Source organism: Passer domesticus, chromosome 17 (assembly GCF_036417665.1).
Source record: "Passer domesticus isolate bPasDom1 chromosome 17, bPasDom1.hap1, whole genome shotgun sequence".
In the NCBI taxonomy this organism is placed as follows: domain Eukaryota; kingdom Metazoa; phylum Chordata; class Aves; order Passeriformes; family Passeridae; genus Passer; species Passer domesticus.
In genome coordinates this window covers 9,562,760-9,588,938 of record NC_087490.1, presented here as the reverse complement: position 1 = coordinate 9,588,938, position 26,179 = coordinate 9,562,760, and the positions used below count along the sequence as shown (strand labels likewise).

At 44.1% G+C, this 26,179-nt stretch overlaps 2 protein-coding genes across 6 annotated transcripts in view; one reads left to right on the top strand and one right to left on the bottom strand.

Moving 5' to 3' along the window:
- Positions 1-26,179, bottom strand: part of C17H12orf76 (chromosome 17 C12orf76 homolog) — a 209,380-nt gene that overhangs the window by 74,520 nt on the left and 108,681 nt on the right. The window lies entirely within an intron of this gene.
- Positions 1-26,179, top strand: part of KIAA1671 (KIAA1671 ortholog) — a 64,817-nt gene that overhangs the window by 16,657 nt on the left and 21,981 nt on the right. For 4 of the 5 annotated variants that reach the window (XR_010348860.1, XM_064393007.1, XM_064393009.1 and 1 more), the window contains 5 exons: positions 3,540-3,668; positions 3,934-5,572; positions 6,139-6,232; positions 7,645-10,845; positions 11,601-11,723. Coding sequence is in view for 4 of the 5 variants with exons in the window: in XM_064393007.1 (XP_064249077.1) it covers positions 3,987-5,572; positions 6,139-6,232; positions 7,645-10,845; positions 11,601-11,723 (5,004 nt within the window). In the remaining variant the exon portion in view is untranslated. Of the gene's footprint in view, positions 1-3,539; positions 3,669-3,933; positions 5,573-6,138; positions 6,233-7,644; positions 10,846-11,600; positions 11,724-16,148; positions 16,302-26,179 lie in introns of those variants that run through there. The other variant, XM_064393012.1, reaches the window with a different exon arrangement.

Below are 26,179 nucleotides of genomic sequence, written 5' to 3'. Positions count from 1 at the left end.
AGTGATAGGATCTGCTCTGTTAATTCTTATTTAATCCAATCAGCACCTCTCCAAGTGCAGGAAGGAGGATTTCTGGGGAGAACGGGCAGGGATTGCTGCAGACTGACCCCAGGGTTTGGTCAGTGGGGACAGGAAGGAGAAAGGAGAGAAGAAAAATGTCTGTAAAGACTAAATCATTTTAGACAGTGGGGCAACCTTTTGTAGGAGAAATGAAATAAACCTTGGTTTATGGTCATTGCTCCCAGTAGCTCCTGTGGCTTGTTGGGCCAGGGGAATGTACAGAATCATGGAATCCCAGACTGGTTTGGGCTGGAAGAGTCTTTAGAGATCATCCAGTCCCAACCTCCCAGCCACAGTCATGGACAAAGCCGTGTTTTCAGGAGCTGATAATATATGTTGTTATACAAACTTCTTCCTGTATCTACACAATAAGGGAGTAAATTTTTTATATTGGAAGCAGATTTGCTGATAATGTTGTATATAAAGAAGAAAAACTTTGTGTTTATGAGGTGATTTTCTGTGGAGTATTTTTAGTGCTGCTGGAGCCAGGCTTTCTGCTTGATCTCCATGTCATAAACATATTTGGTTTTGTTTTTTGTTTGTTTGGGTTTTTTAATAGCAGAGACATTCTTAGTGGAATTTTTATGCTTTCCACCCTTAGAGAAGACAGATGGACTTGTTTATCTGCTGCGAGGTTCGGGGCCAGATTATAGATGATTTTGCTTTGTGTCATTTAAAACATTCTTGTTTCTGAGCAAGGAAGTTGGCAATGGTCACGTGATTCATGGTGGAAAAATTATCTGCAGGCTGTTGCTGTTGCCTTAATAGGCTTAAAGGAATTAGCAGTGATGTAAATAATAGTTGAGTGTGTGGTGGGTGGGCAAGTGCCAAAGCGAGGGCGTGTTTGGGGTGCAGCCCATCCCAAATGATCTGCAAAAATAACCCTGAGAAGCCAATAATCCATTTTGATTTCTTACAAGGAAATTGTTGATAATTTTTGTAATGATCTTTAATTAAAAATGCAGGCAGCACCTGAGGGCATTAAGATTTGGAGGGACCTGGAGCGGTGTTGGCATTTGCATCTCTGTGACACCCTGTGGTGGCTCAGCTTGGCCCAGGAGAAAAAAACCATCCCAGTCGCAGGTGTTTGGAAGCTGAGGAAGAGGAGCAGCAGGGGAGAGCCAGGCCTTCATCTGCCAGCCTTTCTGATAAAAGCAGGAGGATTTCAAGAGACACTTGAGTGCCATTTATAATTTCATTTGTGTGCAGAATGCGCCTGCCACAGCCAAGGGGAGCGTGGGCACTGCTTGGGAGGCACGGAGAGAAACAGTGCCCAGAAATGGGGACAAGGTGGCTTTGAGGCTCTGCCACACGGGATGGGGACATGCAGGGGCAGCATGGCCAGCTCGGCTGACTGTCCCTGGGCAGAGGAGGTCAGGGAGGCAATGACATGGTGTAGCTGATGCTGAGGGATTTACAACTGTAGTAGTACGATTACAGCAGTATGACTAAATATTAATAGCCTCTGAAATCCTCCTGCAGTTCAATTTACAGTTGATCTTTATAAATTGCCCCAAATTTTGTATGTTGCCAAGTGGACTAGAGGTATTTTATTAAGAAAGAAACAGGTTTATCTAAAACAAGATATGTTTCAAAACTGAGACACAGTGTCTGGTGTATGTTACACTTGGCATTGATGACATGATTCCTCTTTATCAAGTGTGCTTGTATCAAGGAGCTTTATCATTTTCAATGTTGGGTGATTATTTTTCCACTAAATTTTTGTTCTTTTTCAAACACTTGTCTGTTTGGAGCCACGTATCTGTTGGAGGGCATCTGAATTTAAAACATGAAAACTGACTTGGGTAGGTTATGTAGGGGAAAATAGGGTCCTGTAATGCTGGAATATAATGAAACTGAGGAAGGGGTAAATTTTGTGTTAGGAATATTGGCTGGAGAAGCAAGTTGTACTCTGTTACCAGGGATTAGGTCCCACATTATAAATTCTCTGCCCTGCGTTCCATTGAGGATCAAGTTTTAGTCCATTTAAGAAGCTCTCTGCCCCCTTCTTCTTTTCCAGAGAAACAGGGACTACAGAATGATAGGAGAGAATTTATTCTCAGCTACTGCAAGACCGATGCTGTTTTCACAGCTGAATTTTTCCCTTTGCAATGTTGCCTGTGAGCATCAGCCTCATTCCAACAAGTTTCCTTTTACAGCACCTCCCAAACCTTTGCATCCTTGGAATGTGAGAGCATTTTAATCGGATTTTGATGGCGTTTCTTAGAGCAAGGAGTGGGAGAGGGAGGAAGATTTCATGGAGATGTGTGAGCTGGTGGAAGGGGCAGATTGATGTGGATAAGCTGATTGGGTTAGTGGCTATTTTGGAAAGACGAGGTCACGGACTTGGGAGGAGGGAGATGGCATCAGGGATAAGTGGTTGAGACAGAACTCCAAGTGGATTGGAAGATGAAAGGGAACGGACAAGGTGAGGGGAGTTCATTCTCCTGCCTGAGAGAGGGAGCACAAGCAGGGACAAAAATAAATCCCTGCAACTTCAGTGCCAGTGTGGGCTAAGTCTGGTCAAGGGAAGCTGAAGGTGAAATATCCCCTTGTCCAAACTGCAGACTCAGGAAGGCAAGATTCTGCTTGGGTTTTTTTAATAATCACAAACGGGAAGCTCCATATTCCACAGAATCTACAAATAAGTTTATTTGCATGGTAAATTCACACCAATATAGGGTCCAGTGAGTGGAGTCCAAAACTGCCCCTTCAGAGGCTGCCCAAAAGAGACAAGAGGGTGACAACACAAATTTGGGCCCCTGGTTATGAAGTACAGTGTGAGTTTTCTAAAAATGAAGAGTATGACAGCTTTTGAAGGAAAAAAATAATCTAACCTTACATAGCTGCCTGCATCTGCTATGAGTTTAAATATACTTCTGTAAGGAAAGATTCAGGTTACTTCTTGGAGCTGAAATTCTAATTACTGCTGGTTTTCCCACTTCTCTGCAGTAAGAATATAATTAAAGCCAAAGCTCTTCTCCTGCCTTTGCTAGCCAGATACAAAACTGCTTTGTCATGGTAAAAGTTCCATTTTGATGGAAAATCAGCCTTTTGCAGGTCAGCTGCTCAGGTAGCACTTCACAGACTGCTGCCCCAGAAAAGAGCTTTACAATAGAAAGTAAATTACAGTAATTGAGATTACAGTAATGCAAAGCTCTGTGTTTAACCAGTGATTGACAGCACTTGAATATGCGGTCTTACCTAAATGCGGTTTTAACTGCTCAGATTTGTTGTGTCTGTTGTGCAGTTTGAGTTATTCCCCCTTCACCTTTCAGTTGCACCTTTAAGTGGTAATTTCTTGTAGATTCTTTAATGGCTGTTTGAAAAATAAACATTCTTCTGCTTTTTACAGTTGCATGAGGTCATTTTTGCTTGGGTACCAGCTTTTTCTCCTTAGAGTGCTCTGGATTTTTGTCCCACATGGCATTGTCTGGGTATGTGCCGCACCTGAACTGGAATATTTTGCTTATTTGCAGGTGAGGTCTGGGCAGTGTCTCTGGAGTGATCACATTCCCTGTCCTTAATGTGCCCTTGGTGACAAAGCTCGTGTTGTCACTATGAGGAAAGATTCAGGCCCTATGGATTGGATGCAGCGGCAAATTATGGTAAGTGGGAGCCGGGAAATTTGTAGGATATGTTTATTTCCATTGTATTTGGTTGTTGGGCCAAGCTAGTAAATGATGGTGTTTCTTGTTTTTTAGAGAAGGAACACTGTGTCTTTCAGTGTGATAAACTCTGGGATCAGCATATCTGAAAGGCACCTTAATCTGAGTTTGCTTCCTTGTGAATTTATGTGAGAATGATGTTATTTGATGTTCATGCTGACTCTACATCAATACTTGCATTTTTCTCTTCTTTTTTTTTTTGCAGATTCTTTTTCCTTGCTGGAGTTTTTCAGTTCTGTTGAATGTGTAATTCCAACTATGGCAACAAGAGTAGAAATAAATTCTACTTTGGCGTCTTTGACGGCAGTCCCTGACCTAGCTGAGCTCAGGGCTGAGGAGAAGGCACAGCGTGTGTATGTCAGTGTGCTTTCAGATGCCAGCAACAAGGCAAAGGAGGCCTCAGCATCCCTGACTCTGGAAGAGAACAAGAAATTTGGGAATTCCTTGAGATCTGCAACGATGCCCTCGCTGGGATCAAGGCCGAGACTTTTCCCGAAGCCTTTTTGTAAAGAGAAATCCTCGGATACTTTTGCAAACGTCAAACCGCCCGTTCCAGCCTTCAGATCCAGCAGCATGGTGAGAAAGACCACTGAGGAAACGTCCTCTGTGAAGGTGTTGAGTGGCAGTGTCCCTCCCTTAGTGGATCAGAAAGCCATTGGCACCGAAAATCAGGCTGGCAGTGACATGGTGACAAACGTGACTTTCTACACGGGGCCCAGCGCCAACACGGTCATTCTGTTTGAGCCAGGGGGCCCCGAGCAGACCAAGGTCAGCCTGGCCCAGGAGAAGAAAGCTCAGGAGCGCAGGGGATTCACTGCTCTGCAAAGCAAGGACCTGCAGGGCTCTGGGAAAGCAGCAGACACAGCCAGGAATCCTGACGGGGCTCTCCACAGGCATGTGTCGTTCTCCTCCGCTCTCAGACCAGAATCCTGGAACTCCCTCAAAACCGGTGACAAGAAAGATGCTCGTGAAGTTCATCCAGGGGAGAAGAACAATGATGATGCAAATAATCTCAACAGTAAAGCTGATTTCTCTGTTGATGTCCAGCAAAGGGCAAAACATAGACCGGTGTCTGCTATTTTTCTGGAATCATTACGAGATCAAAAGTATCACGCTGTGGAAGCTTCTGAGGAAAAGTCTCCTGTGGAGAAATCTGGGGTTAGAAAACCAAGACCTTTGTCCATGGACCTGACAGCTAAATTTGAACATAAAGATCTTTCTTCTTGCAAGAAGGCTGGTTCATCCCACGAAAGCAAGGAGGATGTATCTGTAATTGCTTTTACTGATGTGGGTAGTCATGATCAGTCTGAAACGGGGCCAAAACATGAAGAAACTGAATTGAATAAAAGCAGTTCTTCTAAAACAAATCTGAAATGCAGTAGTCAGGACATTGGCATCCTAAATAATGGGAAATACACCTGGGAAACCAAACTTAAATCTAAAAATGAACAAATTGAGACAAAACCAGAAATAATTATTAACTTGCAGGGTCCTGAAAGAAGCCCTGAAACAACCAGTGAAAGCAGAACTAACAAGGGGGGGAAAAGAGCAGATCAGAAGGAAGGTTACACGTTCCTGGGCTGTGAAAGTCCTGCAGCTTCCTCAGAAAAAGAGAATAATATTTTAAGAGGTAGTGTTAAAAAACACATAAGTTTGTTTACTTTGGAAAATCCCAGTGCCACAGTGGATACAGAGATTCTCCCAGCTGCTGCTGAGAAGGAAAACAGGTGTGTGACCATCCAGCAGAGGATCAAGGAGCTGACAACAGAAAATCCTGAGGTTAAGGGAGGAAATCTGCGCCGGTCCCTGCAGACACGGCCACTCTCTGCAGACTTAACCAAGATGTAGGTTACAGAGAAATTCTCTTTAATCCTCTTGGCTTCATGTTGTTCAGTAAAACTTGCTCTCTCAGTCCAGTAAAAAAAGCTTGATCATTTTGCTTCCACTTAATGTGATTTTTTTTAGTAGTATTCTTAAGCTCCTTTCCTGCCTTTTTTAATGGGAAAGAGAGAAAATTAAATATTTTCTGACAACAGCTGAAAAAAATGAAGCTGTCAATATTGTGACCTTTGCACTTAAGTGTAACTGTCAGTGAGAGATATTATAGCTTGTTGTGCATATCTAAATCCTCTATTATCAATTAAGATGCATAAGTAACAATATTATTTATAGTAACAATAACTACTATTGTCATATTAATATTAATAATTAGTATATTAATATTTTGGAAATTCCTCTGGTCTAGAGATACAATTTAACCACCAAATACAGTCATTTACTGTGAAATAGTGGTATTTCTCCTTTATGAAATGTGATTTGATGGATAATTTCTATCAGCCTGCTTTGGTAGGAAGCCACCCTGCTCACTGACCAGCTGGACTAAAGAAGTAACACCAGTCCTTTGTTTTAGGTTTTCAAGTCCAACATCAGGGGGTGAAGCAAAGCCTGAGAAACCTGGGGAGGCTGGAGCTGACTCGATTCACGACCTGCAGGAAAATCCAAAAGTAAGGAACTGGCAGCAGCTGGAGGCTCCAGCTGGCTCTGCAAGGTCCTGGTGTGTGTGGCTTTATCAATCAGTGATTTTTAATGGGTATGGAGATTATTAGGGCTGACACAACCCCAGTGGATCTGCTGGTGTGAGTTTGTCTTTGGGATGTGCAGAGAAGAGTTCAGGAGTGTTGTGTCAGCTCAGGTTGTCAAGCTCTGTGTGCACACTGTTCAGTGTAGGAGTGGTAGAAAGGGAAGAATATTTTGCGTTCTGTTTTTAAAGGATTTCTGATGCATGAAACCCCAGTGAGCTGCCTGTGGCTGTGCTTGGTTTGTGCAGTGATTCTTTATTTTCTTCAAGCAGAGCATTCAGATTGTGCTTTCCTGCATCCCATTTCCCAGCTCCTGATAAATCTCAGCCTGGACCTTGGTCGGTCTCCTCAACAACATTTACCTGAGCAGTTTAGACAACAAAGTGTTCCAGGGAAAATGGGGATTTGCTGTGGAAGCTTTAGGCTCTGTCTGTTTCTAAGCAACACTTCAGTGTTGCAAAACAGAACTTCTCTGGTGACAGTTCTTGGTAGAGGAGATTTAATGTAGTTTAAGGGTGTTTGTAGTGAGCTCTTATGGCTTTTTTCCTGTCCAAGATAGGAATATGTGGTAAGGAAAAGCTACAGGTGCAAAGTTTCTGTAGTTCAGTGTTATTTTCAAGGAGAGCAATTTGTTTTAAAAGGAAAATCTTTCATTAATGGAAGTGCTGTTTTCAGAATGTGACAATAAAATAGGATTAAAGAAATTAGTTGAAGAATATAGCTCAGACCTTAAAATCTCCATTTATAAATGGAGATTACCTTTAGTGTTAATTTTCTGATGTTCTTTAGCTTTTTTGAAAGACAATCTTAAGTCAACTCTGAGTTTTAAATTTTAAAACCTGAATAAAATATTGAACTCCTATAAGACCTCTAGTATTCTGATTCCCTTTATTATTTGCATGCTGTGCTTTTTCAGCAAGTGCCATTAAAAATACCACCTTTAGGATGCTGCTTGTATTTCCTGTAAGTAGATCATAGTGAAGCATTGGTAGTAAATATTAATTTCCATCTTTCCTTTCTTACTTCGGCTCAGCTTAATATTTCTCATAGCTGAGCAGCTCCAGCTGTGATATTTACTCAGATCTTCATGTTCCTTGAAGTTTGACCATGTAACTGGCTATTAAAGAGATAATTCTGTTAAAATCAAGATTCGGGAGCTGGAGCTACACATTCCCTTAGGTTACCTTGGTCTCAGTGGAGTTCGTGTTCAGGGAATGTGGATGTCTTTGACTTGTACAGGCTCTGTGGCACAAAGTAGGTGCAAATAAGTTTTAAAATAAACGTTATTGGACTTTTTAAAAGAAACTCAAGATAACTGTTGGATTTTATTGTTCCAGAGCAAGGAGCTGAAGCTCACCCATGGCACAGATGTCACTGAGGCATTTGCTCCTGGGAAGCCTTGGAAATCCCGGCAGGTTTTAAAGATAACCAATAAACCTGATCAGCTGGAGAGGAAAGGCAGCTTCCTTGGAGATGCTCAACATTTCTCACAGCAGAGTGAGAGTTCTGTCTCATTCACGAGCAACTTTGAAAAGAAATTAAACCCAGCTCTTCTGGAAAAGCCCTTCATTAAAACTGTGCGGGCCACCGTGTTTGAGCACAATGTGCAGAAGCACAACGTTGTTGCTGAGCATTGTGGGGCTGATCCTGCACCAAAAAGGACCCAGGAGCCTGAGGCAAAGCAGGACCTGGTGGTTTCAGGGCACAGCAGACGCTCATGGATGGGAGAAGGGGAGGAAAGCACCACTGCAAAGGAGCATCACAAACAGCCTGATCCATCAAAACATCCAGCACATGTAGAGAAAAGTCCCAAACCAGCTCCTTCAAGTGAAGACAAGAAAATGAGTCCAGGAATTGTCTCGGAAAAATCTTTGGTTGAGAAGAGTGAAAAACCCACTCCCAAAAATGCAGAAGATTCTCAAATTTACCAAAGAATAGAGCCCAGGTATGAAATCTTTCAGACTTGTGGTGAGAGGGCTCTTAGTGAAGCCATCACAATGGCTCCTGAGAAAAAGGCCATGACACTCAGAACTAGAAAATCATCTGTGAAAGAGAATAAAACTGATGAGGATGTTGTACCTACAGGGCAGTCAGTTAAGACAAGTAGTCACACTCTTTACTTGAAAGAAGATAATGTTACTTCAGAAGCCAGAGAGGCAAAAGTTCTCACAAGCAAGGCTGTGTTGAGAGAAACTGCTGGTTTTCTCTCCAGTGAATGCACTTTACCTGAACAGAAAAGAGACTCTGATAAAACTGATCCTGAGCCACTGTTCATAGCTGAGAAATCACCTTATTCCACAAACAAAAGTAAAGGTTTGGGAATGAGTGAAAAAGTCAGCAAGCTACATGCTGAAATTAAAGGTGATAAGAGTGAAGTGTCTTCTATAGAGAAAGCAGAGAGGATTAATGTTGTGAAATGCTCTTCTGAGAAAAGGAGTTTCAGGGCAGGTGGGACAGACATCCATGAATTCCGAACCAACCTGGATCGTGAAGTGATTTCCACACGTGTCAACAAACACGGGGCTCAGGCTTCAGTGCTTGCAAGTGGGCAGTATTTTAAATCCTCCAGTAGCCACCCCCCTGATACAAAAGGACTGAATGTTACTAAAGAGGAATCTGGGGCCTTTGGGTTGAGGAAAAGTCTGGAGTTAAACTGCAAAGAGCAAGACTTCAGCTTGGCTTGTACAGCTCCTGAAAACAACGAGAAACTCCGAGGAGCAGATCCAGAAGACAAAGTCAGGAGAAGCAAAAGTAGCGTTTCTGACTTGAAGATCTCTGAAAGGTGGAGGAGGAGGACCTTGCCTCAGGAGTCACTCAAGGTGGAAGAAGTTGTGTGGCTCACTCCTGAAAATATCAAGAAGCTGAGCCGGGCAGATTCATTGCAATTGAATGAAAATTTACTTAAAAAGAAAAGCAAAAATATCAAAGATGGGGTGGAGGGGAGTGAGGCTAACCAAGCTGTTCTTGGCAGTCCTGATGATTACATGAAACATCAGAGTTCTGTCTTTGAGCCAAAGGCAACTTATTTTGCAGTGACTTATCAGATTCCTGGTATCAAAAAAGAGAAAAGCTTTGTTGGTGCTCCCAGTGCAAGTGAAATTAATACGGTCTCTAGTTCAAGCGAGGCAGCAGCAATTAATCTGGACCCTGTTTTTCCTGGAAGGTCCAAACCTTTATTGCAGCAACCAAATAAAAATGTGACAAGTTCAACTTGTAGAGAAGACTCCTGGGAAGCACGTATTAGCAAGGATTGGGTCAAAGAAGATGAAAAAGATGCTGTTTCCTCCAAAAATGTTGCATTTGGTAATTTTCCTGCGTCTAGGAAAGATAATCAACAGCATCTCGAAAAAGGTCTGGATCATTCTAAAGAGAAAATTATAGATGTTGATGCTTTCCTGTTAAAACATGATCTGGAAAGTACAGCTCAAGCTGATCTCAAGAGTGGCAGAAGGAAAATCTCCTCTTACCACGAGCCCCGGTCCCCGCCGCGTTCCACTCAGGTGCGTAAGGACAGTGAGCTGGGCCCCCAGAAAAGGAGTGACAATAATTCTGATCTGCCTGGAAGGAAAGCTGAGGATGGGTACAGATCCCAGATTCTCGATATTGATGCGCTTATGGCAGAATATAAAGAAGAATCAGCAAAGGCCAGTAAAGTTCAGGAGAAGCTTTCTGAAGATCTTGGCTCGCTGAGTAGGGAGAGAACAAAGAACAAAAGAAATGTGTCGGAGAGAATGACTCTTACCTACAGCTGGAATGAGTGGAAGAGTGGATCAGACCACTATTCAGTTAATAACAAACCAGGTGAACGTGCAGAAGAGCAGCACAGGCCAGAGAAACTAATCCTAAATGAAAAGAGCAAAGAGAAACTGGAATTACGGAGCCCTGAATTTGATAAGCAGAAGTCCAAGGACAGAAAGATCAGCCCTCCTTACTGGGGAAGCCCCAGCAGCATTTTTCCAGAGAAATTTGTAAATTCACCTGTGGAATTTGCTAGGAAGAAAACTTTCATTGTTGATGAGGACGAGGAAGTGAACTTGACCTCCAGAAATCAGGGTGCAAAATTTGTAATTGAAAAGGTGCAGCCCATAAATGCAGTGAGTACAGAGCAGAGGCTGGAAGTCAATCTGGCCTCCAAGTTGTCCCTGAAGGCTGATGATGGGCTCTTGCAGAAGAAGTTGGTGACAAAAGAACAGTTCTTGGAGGTGTCTCCAGAGGGCGATTGGAGCAAAAACATAGTGAGGAGCTCTACACTGAGAAGCAAAGACAGCTCCAATAAAATGGGTGAGGGAGACTCTTTCAAAAGTAAGAGTGATTGGAAGGGCTACATGTCTGGGTTTGGGACTGTCCCCGCGGATCTCAGGCGATCCTACTCAGAGAAATGCCGCCAAGGGAGGGACAGCCTGCCCCTCCTGCAGGAGATGAGGGCGAGGAAGGACCTGCATCGATCCCGGCCCAGCTTCCCCTTGGAAACTGTGGATAACTCGTGGAAACACAAGGTGTCAGCTCAGTCAGATCCATTCTTCCATGAGGATAAAAAGGTATTTTCAAATGGTAGCCAAGTGTGTCATATAACTGTAACTGAACTTTTTTTTATTAAGATTTTATGTCCTTGTAGCACTTCTCAGTGCTCTGCAGCAATGCAGCAGATTCATACTTTTCACTGGAATTAATTTCTTTTTGAGTTCTCTTTTCTTGAGCAATGGCTATTGCACTAGCTGACCTCATTTTTGCTTCAAGTCTAGAAATACTTACTGATGTTTTTGTGGAGAGCTTGATAAAGCTTTAAAAAGTGTGCTTATTATTTTTGTGATGCTGTGATCCTGGGAATTTAAATTGTTAACTCTGCAATTTTCTATTTACTTGAAAAGAAGTAATTTGAGTTTATTTTACGAGTTGTCAGCAGTGATCTTTCTGGATCTCTCTTTGTTTTTTGTCTTTATCTAAAGGAAGCAAATTTTATTTTTATTTTTACTGGGTGAATGGCCTTCGTTTGTCTAAAACTCCACTGCTTTCCTGACCTGGGTGAAAGCAAGAGATTCCCTTCACACAGTGACATGTGAATGAAATCCAGAGGTTGGATTTGGTTGGAAAAGACCTTAATGGTCCTGTAATTCTGTGATTAAAGTGTAGGATGTTCATGGCTATCATGTTTTTCCATTTTGTGTTTTCAGCCTTGAGTTTCCTCTGGTTTTGGTTTTTTTTTTTTCAAAAGGCATTTTTTACATATATGTATATAAAATATGTATGTGCATATGCATGTGTATTTAATCACATTCATATCTGTATTTTACAGGCTCCCAGGAAAGAGTGGAGCAAGCAGAGCTCAGACAAAACAGAGGGAACAGACTTTTCCTCAGTGTCTACACAGAGGAGCCACCACAGTTTCTACAAGGAGAGAAGAGCAGATTTTGGGATGGTACGTGACCCTGGAGGAGGAGTTTGGGTGGGATCAGGGAGCTGCAGCTCTGTTTTCCTTTCTGCAAAGGGCAGTGCTGGAAGGATGAGTCTGCCAAGCAGAGAAGCATTTGCTGGGGGTTGAAGTGGTGAGGCTGCCCCTCCCTGGGATCCCACCCCAGTGCTCCTGCCAAAGCTTCCAGCACTAAGCCTCAGCCTTGCAGCTTGTTCACTTTACTTTCTGAGTGAAGAATTTTCATCCTGAACTCAAGATGGCTCTAGAGCATTACAGTTTTTGTTGTCTTCTCAGCTTGTGCAGACAAATAGAGCTGTGTCCCAGCCTGAGAAATGTTGGGTTTAATTGTCTTTCTGTCAGCAACACACAGAGAAGTGTTTTTGGGAAAGATCACAGCTGACATTTTGGATGGTTTGATTTGTGTCTAACACACAAATTGTCGAGGTGAATTCCTGCTTGATGTTGTTGGGTGCTGTTCTCCTCAGTTTCAGAAGGATGTCCTGACTTTAGCCCTCAAAAAAATTTTATGTAGTGAAATAGCATCCTACATCCAGCTGTTGTTCTGAACTACGAAACAAAGTCTGGATGTTCCAAAATATGTGTAATAAATGAAATATCAACGTTTCCTGAGGGAAATAAAGGGTTTGGAAAGTGGAGACTGAAGGATGTTGTCCCATGGACTGTCCCAAGGTCACACCTCCCCTGTCCTGTTTGTGCCAGCACACTCTGCAGTGAGGTGCTGCACTGCCCTGTTCTGTCATGGCTCACTCTGCTGTTTGCAGCTCTTTAGCAGAAAGCACACAAAAATATAAAAAAGTAAAAGAAATTCAGTATTTGCTTCCCTTCTAGCAAAGAAAAAGAGAACACCTAAACCTGTAAGGATTTTATAAACAAGTTTCCTAATTGGAGTTCTGGAAATGGGCTCAGATTGTTCTTCAGTTCGAGTCTTTAAGCTTCATGGAAGGTATCCAAGGGCTGATGTCCCTTTTTTCTTTCCCATTCTTAGCATGGTTCATCTTAAGGAATTTGGGTTATTGACAGAATGGGCATTTATCCAACCCCTGAAAGTTATGTGCCATCAGCTTATAGTGAAAATATGTAAAGGTGGTGTTGACCAGCTAGGAAGTGTGGGACAGAAGGGCTGTTGGAAGTCGTGCTGGGGTAACTGAACTGTTCAGGTGCTGTATCAGATAAATACAGCTGCTGTTCTGCAACTTCTTTGTTGATTGGGAGGTTACTCAGAGTAATCCTTCAGCTTCACCAAGTGTAGCCTGAGACAGGAAGGGAAGGTGGGAATGGGAGACTCAGCTCCATGAAAAGAGAAAGCTGACCTGTGTGGAATTCAGTAGGATCCGAGTGCTTTGCTCCTTTGTGTTGGTTTGGAAAGGCTCCTGGGGTGTGATTGTTGAGCAGTGCCATGGGAGCCAAAGGGCAGCCTGCTCCTCCTGGGTGCAAAGTGTGAGTGAGTGAGTGCCTGGAAGGGGCTTTGACTTGCATTTGGGAGGTGGAAAACTCACCACACTGATGTTTTTCCAAGTCTCACGGAGGTACTGCAGAAGGTTATGTAAAACCAAACTGTGTCTTCTGCACCAAGGCTATGTCTTTGTTTTCCTTGGAGAAAACAGAGATTTTGGGTGCGGAGTCACAGCTCCCGGTTCCATCAGCGCGTTCCAACACTCCCCTCTGCTGGAGACACATCCGAGCTGTGTGAGGTGGACAGACACGAGGGGTCAGGAAAGAGCCATGGAGCCACAGTTAAATCCCCTATTCCCAGAAATCCCAACGCAGTCTCTATTTCCCTTGGTGCAGCTGGAAAGAGGAGTTAGATGGAAATGTGACATCGTGCTGCTCTTTGCTTTGAATGGTTTCTGGTTTATGTAGTTGGGAAGTTACTTGTTTTTTCCTGGTGGCTTAGTGACAAAATATGTTCTCCAGTCCATATTGCTGGTCAGTGAGGGTATATTGGTATTGTCCTAGTGAGACTGAGTGCTCAAAGTCACAAGCCTTGTTGTAGAATAAACTATTCCTTTTGATTCACATTCACCACTAAAGCAGTGAAGAACTGATATTGATACCCCTTTATATTTGCCAAACAAGTTTACAAGAATCAATTTGTTGTATTATTCCATGTATGTCTGTGATAGTAAACTGCTTGAATGGCATTTTCCACGACAGCTGATGAGCTAGGTTCCTATGGATAAACACAATTTCAAATGGAATTAAGGTGCAGTAGTAAAATTTACCTCTGGAGAAGCCATTTCTTTGTGAGTATATTCTAGAGAATCTGCTTGCAATTAGGCTTTTAGAACATTACATAGGATGACTTTGAAATCAGCCATTGCAAAATACAAGTGATAATATGGGATTGGTGTTTGAAATTGCAAAGGATGATACTTTGGAGATTTAACACTCATCTAGATCATATTGTTCAGCTATTTTAAATTTGTATTGATTAAAAAATAGAGTAATGCTTTTACAAAGATTCAAGCATCACTGCTGGACTGTCATCATCTGTGATTTTACTATGGCTGGTACTTCCCTCCCTTTTAGCCCTTCTGCAGCACAGAGTAGGTATAAAAATTAAGCTTTGTGCTTTGGACAGCGAGAGGTTTCTCTCACTGACTCAGCTGCAAATCTCAGAGCCTGCAGCAGGCTCAGGGCCTTGGGCTCTTGTAGGATCTTTTCCTTTGGACCTGGAATGCAGGTGAAGGGACTGGTGTGAGCACTGAGCAATCAAACCCTCTCTGGGCTGGTACCTGTGGTTGGACGTGGCCTGTTTCCTGTCAGTGCCATTCCTGCACATCCAGGGACAGCCACAGAGCTCGGGAGGTGTTTCCATAAATTGTGTGATGCCATCAGAGCTGACGCTCAGTCACAAGCCTGGATTCCTGATTGAGTCATCCAGACTGATAAGAGTGTTGGGAATGAAAACCTGAGGAATGTGTGCTGGGACTCATCCTCCAAATAAAGGAACTGCAGTTGTGCTGTGGGGCTGGAGGATCTGCACCTTCAGCTGCAGGTGGAGCAGCTTTAGTGCAGCTTTGGGTTATAACCCAAACTTCTGCTTTGGGGAGTTAGAACAGAGCACTGCTATACTAGAACTGGTGTAGGCAGGAGTTACTTTGAAGTCTCTCAACATATTATTTATTTATTTTATATTAAAGTCTGGGGTTTGGGTTTTTTTTGTCTTTAGGGAGGAAAATCTCTCTAATGGTCTCCATAGAAAGATGCATTTATATGAGACTGAGATATGTGGGTGGAGAAGGATTTGTTGAAGAAAATCATGAGCTGACTCCTAAAATATCTTGGAAATGAAGTGCAAGGGAGAGAAGATAAATATTTTATAAACATGTGCAGATGAATTTATGGTTTGGCTTGTCACAGTTCACCAGTTGTTTTCAGTTCTGCCCATGACAGATCTGTCTCCTGCCCACTGAAAACCACACCTTCTCTTTTTCTGGATTGTTTAAAGTCTCTAATACTGGAGCTTTGTTCCTTTTGAAACCCATCTTGAGTTGTTCTGTTACCCCAAAAACTGATGCAACCTGGAAGAAAATCAAAATACTTTGGTTGAACTCTACAGGAATTCATAGGTGATGATTAGGAAGGTGGGAGGTAGTTTCCTTGAAGTACCAAAATTTCAAGGAGAGGAGGCTGCTGCAGCATCCTGGAAGCAGTTTTGTGTCACCTACACCTTGTCCCCCCATGGGAAGGGTGAGAGCTGGAGCAGTGCTGGGAGGGGACAGGCTGCAGGGGCTCTCCCTGGATGGGCTCCTGTCAGTAATCTTTCCTTTTCCTATCAAAAAAAGGATGTAAGTAAAAAAAAAAAAAAAAAGCAGTGTTACAATTCCCATTTTTGCTCTTCACAAACCACCCACTGCTGATGTCCAACAACTCCACCACTCTCTATTTTAGACCCAGCCCAAGGAGGACGACCCGGGGGTGGGTAAAGCTCTGCCTGGGCTTTCTTCCTTTTTTGGCAGTTTTTCGTTCCCTGGGAACATTCCAGGGGTGTATAAAAAGCCACTTGGTTGTGTCTATTTCTTCTCGTTCACAAAAGACATTTTTATATTCAAAGAACATAAAAACAGCAGCTCCTCTTGTTACATGTGTGGGTTTTTGTCTTTCCTGTACATCACCCAAAACAAGGTCAGCCAGCGACCCCGCCGCTGTTGAGAGCATTTAATAACTGAGGGGTTTTAAAGCTTCCCTTTCCTTCTGGAGGGCCTTTACTGCAAAACCCAAAGTCCTGTCACTAATTCCAGCCTGACCCAGTCCAGATTACGGAGCTGGGAGCAGTGGGCTGCTCAATAACAAGTGGTTAAGTCACGTGCAGCTCAGCGGCTGCTCCTGAGGAGCCCCAGCTCCTGCTGGTGGTGGTGGTGACGTGGGGCCAGACACACTCAGGACATTATTACATTATTCATGGTGCTTTTAATTGCTCCACTCTGCTTTTAACCGGTGCTGGAGGCGGGAGAGCTGGGAGCTGCCTGCAAACAGGGATGGGTTGGCGTTGACTCGGAGCTGTGGAAAATGGAGTATTATTACTGTCCACGTCTGCTGAAGTTCCTGCAGTATCTGTGGGTAAGTGTGCTCTGGAATGTCTGTGTGCTCCCAGAGCTGGCCGTTTCCACTCTTTTGCAGAAATCCTGCTGAAGCTTTCATCAGCAGTTCCTTTTGGAGTAGTAACGTGAAACTCATGGTTTATTTTGGGTGAGAAAGGCTCTTTTATCTCTAATACATAAAACTGTAGACTACCCGAATGTGTCTTGGAAAATCCTTCCAGGAATCGACGTTTCTTCCTTGTTTATGCAGAACCCTGGGAGTTGTGGTTTAGTTTAGTGTGCGTTAGGAATATTTTTCCCTCTTTGTGTAAAAGCTCTGCCTGGCTCTGGGGTTGCTGCCCCAGAACCCTCCTGCACTGCTGCTGGTACAGCCACTGCTATTCCAGGAAAACAGCCGTGCTCATGGCTTTAGGAGTGTGTCATTTTACAGTTCCTTACTTGTTTTTAATTTGACTCTTCATGGGTTTCGATGTCTCAGTGAGCACTTCCTCTTCCAACACTCCTCAGGGCTGTCTGTCATGAAAAGCTCTTTTTAGCAGGCTCTGACTGTGCTGCCCTGCCAGCTTTGCACAGGGACTGCTGTGTGTCTGAAACTTTCACATTTATAAAACATGAATTTGAGCTGAAAAGCCTTTATGAATAAATACTGTACTGCTTTGAACTAATGAATGTTTTAATTTCTCCTGTACTCATCAAAGATCAGGTTTCATTTGCTTGTTGTAGTTTGCATTGATCTCCATTTTTTCAGCTGTCAATTCAGCATGTGATCAGCACCAAACCTTTTCTTGTTAGCTGTTTGCTATTATGTTTTAAAACTGTGGCAAAGAGTTTCCTTCTGTCATTTTGAGTTTACTTCTGCAATCCTTGCCTGTGTGTCCTTTGATCAGCTGTGAGGTGAGATTGCCCACTGTGAATTTCTTACAGCTGGGAGAGAACATTGTGCTTGAAGAACTGGGGATTTTGTTGGAAACCTTTTCCTGCTGGAGACTGTAGTAGCATAAAACATGGAAGTGCTTTGGACATTAATTTTTTTATTTGACCAGCTGTATTTTTAAGAGAAAGCTTCCTTTAAATGGCAAACTAAAAAAATCAGTCATTAGTGTGAGGAGGGGGTGGCTGTTTTTCATGGTTTGTCATTGTGAGAAATATGAAAGGGCTGGTTCCCTGCTCTTGCTTTGACATGGGATTTTCCATAAGGCCAGGGGAAAAATCCCAAACCAACCCAATCTTTGGATCAGTCCAGATGGTGGGATCCAGTATTGTGCAGTTCTAGGCTGTAACAGAACAGAATGTTGTATTTTCTGGGTGTATATTCTCTTTTACAGGCCCTCGAGCATTCTTTACTCACTTTCATTCATGCACACTTCCTGGTTTACTGCAAGAAAATATTAGAATGACAGTTCTGCTGTTCATGATGTTAAAAAAAGAAATTGAAGGGACATGCACAGTTGTGCCTTCTGTCACTTTCTGTGCTGCTGTTGCAGCTGGAGGCTACTGAGGAGATACTTATCTGTTCTCTCTACTTACAGTCAGGAGTAACCAGAGATGTTGGGGTTGGTTGTCAAGTGTTATTTAATCTGTCTTGGGGAGCTGAGATGCTTTATTCATTAGGCAGACATACCTGAAGAAGCTACAACTCTTAATTAAAAAATACTATAGCAAAAATCTGCTTTTAAAGCTACTCTGTGGAGTTAGTGTGGGTTGCATCTCCTCTGCTGTGTGTTTGCTGTACTCCTGCAGTGGTGGAGTTGGGGGACATCCCTGGACCCACTCAGGGCCAGCTCTCTGCTGATTCCTTGCTGATTGCTCTCCTGATCTTTGGGCAGGACGTGTCTGGCTGTGACAAACAGCATTTTCTGAGCACAGCAGGGGCTGTGGTCTGCCCCAGCAGTGGTGTGACCACCACACATCTGTGTCCTGTGCCTGGGTGACACCTCTGGGTTTCTGAGCAGTGTCTTTGTGAAACCTTTTTTTTTTTTTCCACAGCTTGTATATATTTTAATATTTTTCCAGTGTGCATGGGGTATCCATCACCCCTTTTCCAGCTGGTGAGGGGCTCTGCTGCAGCTGGTACAAGACACCTTTAGGTCTGGCTTGCACAGGAAGTCCTGTGGGTGCAGCTGCCTGGTCTTTCATCAGGCACAGGGTCAGACTGGTCGTGCCAGGTGTGCAGCCACAGCTCTGGGGTTTCCTGTTCCAGTGCCCTTTGTCCAAGAACCAGGTTTTTTTGCTTCCTGGTGGACAAAACCTCTACTGAACTGCTCTGGTGGTTCTGTTCCTGCCCTTGGCCTTCTCAGTCATCAGCAATTCTTGCTCTGGTTCACTGCTCAGTTTTAGCTCTCTGGAATGGGTGTGGTGGTGGGTCTCCTGCCCGTGCTGGTACCAGTCCTGGTGGACTGGTTTTTTCCCCAGTCTGGCACTTGACATTGTTCAAACAGCAAAGAAATGCCACATCCTGAAAGCACTCAAAGCACGTGCTTGTTTTAAATAACATATTCCTCTGCAGCACTGTGATGGTTTAAAAAGACCTTGTTCTTTATTGATAGTCATGAATTGAACAATTGCAAAATCAAAAGAAAATTGGGGTTTTTAAGGAAGAAGTAAGATTTAGAGTTTGTTTTGACAAGGTTTTGGTTGCTACCTTTAAAGAGCAGTTGTGATGTGTTTTGTCAGGTGACTCTGAAGGAAGCAGCAGCTGGTTAATAACCACTGTCCTGACGTGTCACTGCGAGAGGAGGTGGGCTGGTGATGGAAGGAAACTGAAATCATTGTCTGGAGCCACGGGTGATTATCATCCTGCTCTGAGGGGGGGTTATCCCTGCTCTGAGGGGGCATTATCCCTACTCTCAAGGGGGTTATCCCTGCTCTGAGGGAGGGAAGGGGCTCTGTGCAGGTGTGCTCTGCACTTCTGGAAAGTTCCTGTGGACTGTGCTGCTCTTCCCTTGTGGGATTTGCTTTTGGTGGTGGGGATGTTTCTTCCAAAGAGTTAAAAACCCCTCTTACCCAGGTGTCTGCTCTCCTGGTGCCAGCTGGAGCAAACCTGGGTTACCTCTCGATAACCTGGTAAATGATGCCCTCGCACAGGAAAATCTGGAAAGGCATTTCCCCAGTTCCTGGCTGCTGCTGTAGAAGAGGAATTGTGTGTTTGTGGCACTGCTGAGAGCAGGCAGACAGGTCAGCCTGGCCGAGGAGCCCCGTTCCCAGTGGGAACACGAGGGAGTGCTGTTCCACCACGCAGAGCTGCTGGCCCACAGCCACATCCCTGCTCCCAGCCCGAGCACACGTGCTCAGGGCTCAGCAGTTTGTTCTAATGAGGTGTGGTATTAAGTTTAATTTACCATAAAATGCTCACATGGAATAGCACATTCTAGGTTAACTCGTCGCAATAAGGGTTTCATTGAGTAAGGTGTAATCATTTATAGACCTGGGCATTTTTTTGTAGTGACTGTGTTGTTCCAGGTTCAGAGTGGCTGGAAGTGGGGCTGACTGTGCCTGCCCTCGCTCCCCTTATTTTAAATCTGGAATTGTGAATATGCTTCTGAAAAAGTTCTTCCCTGTGAGGGTGGTGAGGCCCTCAGATTGTCCAGAGAAGCTGGGGCTGCTTGGAAGTGTCCAAGTCCAGGCTGGATGGGGCTTGGAGCAACCTGGGATAGTGGAAGGTGTCCCTGCCCATGGCAGGGATGATATTTGGGTTGGAAAGGACCCTATTCTGTAACACGATGCTAAAGAGAATTGTTAAACCTCATTTACACACACAAAGCAGAGGTAACTTCACTGCCTCCCTCCTAATATTCTGATCTAAAGTTGTTTTGACTCAGTTCCTGCTTTCCCAAGCTGTTGTCCGTGTTGCTGATGCTGGGAGACAGCCAAGTTCCCACTATTGTTCCTGTCCCTTCAGCAGTGGTGAGCTGTTCATGCAGCCAGTGTGTGTTTACTGTGCTGAAAGGAAATGGTGATTTTAGGGAGCTGCTTGAGCACAGGGAAAGTAGCTCTTTGTAGAGGACTTTCCTCAGGATGCCACAGGATTTGTACTGCAGGGCACAGGTGTTCTCAGTGTGTAACTTGGGGAAATCTGGAGCCTGAACAAAGCTTGGAAAAATGTAGTGTTTGGTTTAATGATTCATGGTGGAGAGCAGTAAATCCCTGACATCTAAAAGGAGGCAGAAAGGATTGAGTGCTGTCCATGTCCTGGGGAATGGGGGGGCATGGGGCTGTTGTGCTGGGTCTGGGAGGAGGAGGAGGCAGTGAGAGCAGAGAGACCTGGAAGTAAAGGAAGGTTGTGCACTCAGGGTTATACAGCCATCTCAAATAAATCCTGTTCTCATCATCAAGTGGGCTAAAATGGGTGAAGGAATTACTGTATTAACTTACAGCTGCTGTTTGGTCAATTTACTGCCACCAAGCAGTGCCTGATTCCACATGGAATGGTGTTTTTAGGGAGAAGATGGAAGAGCAGTGTTCAGACAGGCCTTGGGCAGTGTGTGATCACACTGGGAACAGCTGGAATGGGTTCAGAAGCAGTTCCTTGTTACTGATCTTTGAAGAAGGAAATCCCTTGCGTTAAAAAAAAAACAAAAACTCTTCCTCCAGAGTGTTCTCTGAATTTTGTGAGTCAGATCTGAGCCCTGAGTAGTTGGAGATTTCCTGAGCACCCTCAGTGAGGAGAACAAATGCTCTGACATCTCCTCGGGCAGGTGTGGAGCAGGAGCAGCATGTTCTGCTTGTTTCTGTGCCCTCCATTCACCCTGTGTGCCCCGGGAGAAAAGTTCAGCAGGTGAAGGTATTTTAGGCCATGTTCTGTGCCCAAGAATTCTCTTTTGAGGATGTTTTGTGGTTATCTGTGCTTAGCATGGCCATTGGGTCAAGTGATGGAGCAGCAGCTGCTCCATGTTGGAGTTCCCAGGAGAGCCCTGGTTGTGGCATTAACTTTGTTTTCCCTCCCTGGGGCAGGGAGATCCACTGCAGACATCCTCATCCTGGATTTTTGTTTGTACAAATTAAAAACAACCTGCAGCCATCCATCTTTTGCTTGGCTTGACCCCTTAGACATAAACAAATGTAAAGAAAATTGTTTTAGTCCTTTCCAGTGTATTTGTGCTGTAGGAATTTCCTGTTTCTGTTTTTTCAGTTTTTCCTCCTCCATTGAGCTAGAAGGGAAGTGCTGCAGGATTATGGACATGGGCTTGCAAACAACCTCGTGTATTTTTAGCTGGTTTCCTCAGCTTTAACATTGATAGCTTTGTTTTACACTGAAACAATTCAAGGCACAAAATCTGTGTATGTTCAGGATGTTTAACTGGGCCTTGCTTGGGTTCAGGAGATACCTAGTTTGGGGGACAAAACAATTGGCATTTTGTGAAATACTGTTGTACTTTAGTTGTCGCAATTATGACTGGTAGTTGCATTTAAATTGTTTAAAAGCTTGGAGTAAAAATTTTATTTCACAGTTACCTTTATTTACAGATTTTTATTAATCTTGAAACAATTACATGCTACTGCAAAAGTGCCCAGAATCCTGGGCAGAGAAAGGATGGCTGACTTTTTCATTACAAATAAAATGGGAAAGTTCATTTTTTTGCTGATCCTGTCAAGGATCACTGTGGCAGTAGAATGGAAAAATTACTCTGGCAGGTATAAACAAGTATGTGGGGCATTCGTTCAGTCATGAAAACTATTAATGTGCTTTCTTTATCACAAGGGTACTACAGTAAGAAAAAGAAGGAATGCAGATCCATTTTTTTTTCTGTTTTACTTCTCTTTAAAAAAAGACTTTTTAAAGTAGCCATTGATGGGCTCTTTTATGAAATGCTTCTACACCTTTCTTTAAAAACCTGCCATATCAGTGTGTGCTTGTGTAAACGTTCCCAGTATTGATGCAGAACCTGCTGCTTTCACAGCCTCTCCTTATTCACTGGTTTGTGAGGCCTCTGGGGGCTTTTAAAATTACCTAGCAGAAGGAAAAAGTATGGAATTTCAGCCTCTTGTAGATGGTATGTGCAAAGGGAACACCTTTAGTACCAAGGTCTCTCTGCAAGTTGTCTGAGATTGTGAATAACCATTAATTAGAGCTGAAGCTGTGAGTGTAGCTTGCTTAATTTCAGTAGAAAATGAAAGTAGGAATCAAAACCAAATATTTGGTGTAAATATTGAGATACCTGGGGTTTCAGGTTACAAAAGAGATTTCTCTGTATGGACACTGTCCAGAGTCCTTGTGTTAAAACACTCCATCCATTCCACTCTTTCCTCTCTTTTGTTTTTTTTTTCCCTTTTTCTTTTGACTGTGGAGTGCCTGTCTGCAGGTGATGCTGTTTGGACATCTCAGTGAATTGCATTATTATATCACCATGAAAATTTTTAAAAACCCACAGAACAGATAACACAGCCAAAGACACAAGGCCTTGGTGGTTTTAAGTGTCATGGGAATTCCTGGATTGGGATGGGGGCAAGCTGGGCATCTGCCATGGAGCAGATCCTCTCCTCCAGCTGTTGAGCTTTGCTCTCTCTGCCAGAGGTGCAGCCAAGCATTTCCTTTTTACTTTAAATGAGAATTGGAAGGTGATGTGGTAAAATCTTCCTGATGGGGGTGTTGCACGTGAGAAATTCAGGCTGTAGTTAGGAATGCTTGCTGCTCCTTCTTGGAATGTGACAATTCCATTGGCAAAACACAGAACACAGAGGCAAAAACAAGGAGCCTATAAAACCATGAGTTGTTTGTCATGTCTGAGGAGCCCAAGAGTAATTTAGTCTGGAGCCCTGCAACCGAGCCCAGCCCAGAGCTGCATCTTTAAATAGTCCATCGTGCCAAACACAAGAGGTTAAATTGAGTTCTCTTACTAATGAAGCAGAGTTGGTGTGGAATGCAGGGCTGGGACAGCCTTACAAGGGCAGGCTCTGCTCCTGGGGGTGTCACAGGGTGGGACTGGATCTGCCTGTGCTCCTCACAAGTGCTGGGTCCTGTTTGTAGGTGGGATGGTGGCTCACGGAAAACCCTTTGGAAGTGCCTGAATTAATGCTAATTGCTAATTGGAGTGGAGTGATGGGGGGAGGGGGTGATAGGAGGAACCTATCAGTGAATTCCTGAGTGAAGTTGCCACAAGAGCAGAAATTGTTGTCACACTTAGTCCAGACTAAGGTTGCCCATCCTTCTGCCTCATCTGCTTTGCTGGCAAAGGATCCTTCAGAGGACCCAGCTGAGGTGAAAACTGATCCCAGGTGTCTTGGTGGGTCTTCAGCTGGGTTTCCTTCCCCATTCCATGGTGGAGCTGGTGGCAGAGGAACCCCGTGAGCTGGGAGGACTCACACCCCCAGAGAGGCTGCAAGTCCCACCTGCCCCTCCTGGGCTGTGTGTTCTGTGCTCTGCTGCTTGCTGGCCTTCTTTAAATTGACCTTGCAATCCCACAGAGTCATTAACATAATTACATGTGTTTGAGAGCAGGTGAGGCTCCAAATGAGCTGTAAGAGGCTTTTGGAAAATATAATGTAACCATGGAATTTTGATTTCTACTGAATAAGGGGAGAAACAAGGGTTGTTAGGCCTTTGTGCAGGGTTGTGTTTTTGAGCTGTAGGTGGAATAGATGTGAATAATGGAAGTATCCAGCAATGTTTGAATAACGAGGTCCCATTTATTCTGAGGTAATTAGTCATGCAGTTTGGGTAGCTCTGTGTGTGTGTGTGCTCTGTTTTCTGGAGCTGCAGATCCCTGACAGCCCCAGAGTGAGATAATCACTCAGATTTGTCAAGGGCAGAAGATCTTCTTGTGCTGTTCCTGTTCAGGAACAAGCCCTCACTCAGCCAGGACTGCTGGGCTGGGGGCCAGTGAGAGAATCCTTCCCTGGGAGGGTGCTGAGGCCCTGGCTCAGGGTGCCCAGAGAAGCTGTGGTATCCCTGGAAGTGTCCAAGGCCAGGCTGGATGAGGCTTGGAGCAACCTGGGACAGTGGAAGGTGCCCACAACCTCCGAGGGAAAGGACTTTAAAGCTCATCTTGTTCCACTCCCCTTCAAGTTTAGATGAAGTGCTGGAAAAATCTCTGACTACTTGAATTTGATGGTGAAGGTGCATCTGGATTGTTCTCCAAAGTATTTTGCCCTGGTGTTAATTGAGGTGTAAATCTAAGCAGTAATTTAGATGCTTCAATACCCAGCAGTGTGTTCACGTGGTGCCAGAAGATCCTAAATTTAGTATTGCAGAAGGACTCAAATCAGCAGTTTTCCAATCTTCTGAGGACAAAAATGGTATATTTGATTATAACATTCTTTTTCAGGGGAGGTATAATAAAAAGTGGAATAGATTCTGTAGAGCATTTTCATATCCTTCAAGTTCCATGCACATGTGAGGAGTCCTTGCAGCGAGCTGTAGGAACGTTTTGCTCTGTGTACCCTGGGTGAAATCTGGCTCTGCCTCTCCTCCTGTTTGCCCCAGGTGATATTCCAGATGGGGAGTTAAATTTATGTTCTGCTCTGCCCGTCGTGGTGAGGTGAAGGAGCTGCTGCCTAACTCACACAGCAGCTCCAGGCAGAGCTCTTGGGCTGCTATTTCAGGGGCTCCTGCATCAGATGGAGCCTGAAACCCTCTTGGGGTGGCAGAGTGCCCCATGCACAGTCCCTGCACTGCAGCAGGAACAGAGCTGCACTTGCAAAGGCACAGATGTTTGAAATATCACACTTAAATTTAACAGCATGAAAATGTGCACTAAGTCTTAAATTCCAGCCTTGGATGCAGGATCTCCATCATTCATGAAGCATTATCCATAACTCTGGTAGATACTTTTTTTTTTTTAATATCTTTACAAATCTAAGAAACGCCCTGCTCTTGGGGAATCTGGTCAAAACTATCTCTTTCCATTTCCATACAAAATAACCCTGCAGCTCTTTAAGAGAAGAACTGTGGGTGGGGGGGGGAAATGGATTTTCTCTGTTGGTTGGACTTCAATTACTGAGGGCTTTTATAAGGCTGCTAATTTGCAAATCTTCAAGACAAATACATTCAGAAATGAGAATAAGTTAGAGAAAGCTACATAGTGTCACTGAAGTTTTTCCTGGAGATAAGTTACAGGTTGGTGGAGCTGAGCTCCTAAAAACAGGGATTAAAAGGGAAGGCGTCCTGTTTCCTCAGGGTATCTCGGGTTCATGCATGCCTGCAAGGCACATTTCTGATACAGTGAGCCTTACGCAAGAACCATTGCATCAAATGTTATCTAGAAATTCTTTGTTCCATTGAATCTCTTCCTGGATAGTTCAGAGGAGCAGAGGGTGATGCAAGTTCATGGTACTTTGTATGGCAAATTAAGCAACAGCCACAAACCCCCTTGAACAAACAAGAGAGTGAGCAGCTCCCAACCTGCCTGTCTTGCCTCTTTCCCCTTGGTCCTGAACTAGTCACGGCTTGACTTTGGACTTTGAAGTCCAAACTTACGTCATAAACTGAGATTTATTGATTTTAAACTCAAAGCTTTTATTCCTGCTGTCCTCCCAAGCGGGCTGTTCCCAGGGTTCCATGGCTGGTGACACCTGGGGTTCTCTCATTGCCCTCAATTTTGGGTTTGTGGTACTGACCCCGTGGTCTCCCAGCAGCTGGGAAGGGAGCAGAGCTTGGGAAGGACACGGAGCCATTCCTCACAACAGGGAATGGTGTAGAAAAGTGGAAAAAACCAGCTTCCAATGGTCAGACCTGTTCAGCTTCAGTTTGAGCCTCTGGCTTAATCATTATCCTGTGCTGATAGCAGTCGGGGACGTGTCCTCTTTGAGGCCATGAATGGCACAGTGAGCCAGGTACGGGTGCTGGCACTGCCCAGGTGCCCATCGAGCAGCAGGACCAGGGTGCAGGTGTAGGATTCCCAGTGGGAATCTTCTGGTGTGGGTGTGAGACATTCCCTGGCAGAGCCACGTTCCCCGGGAAGG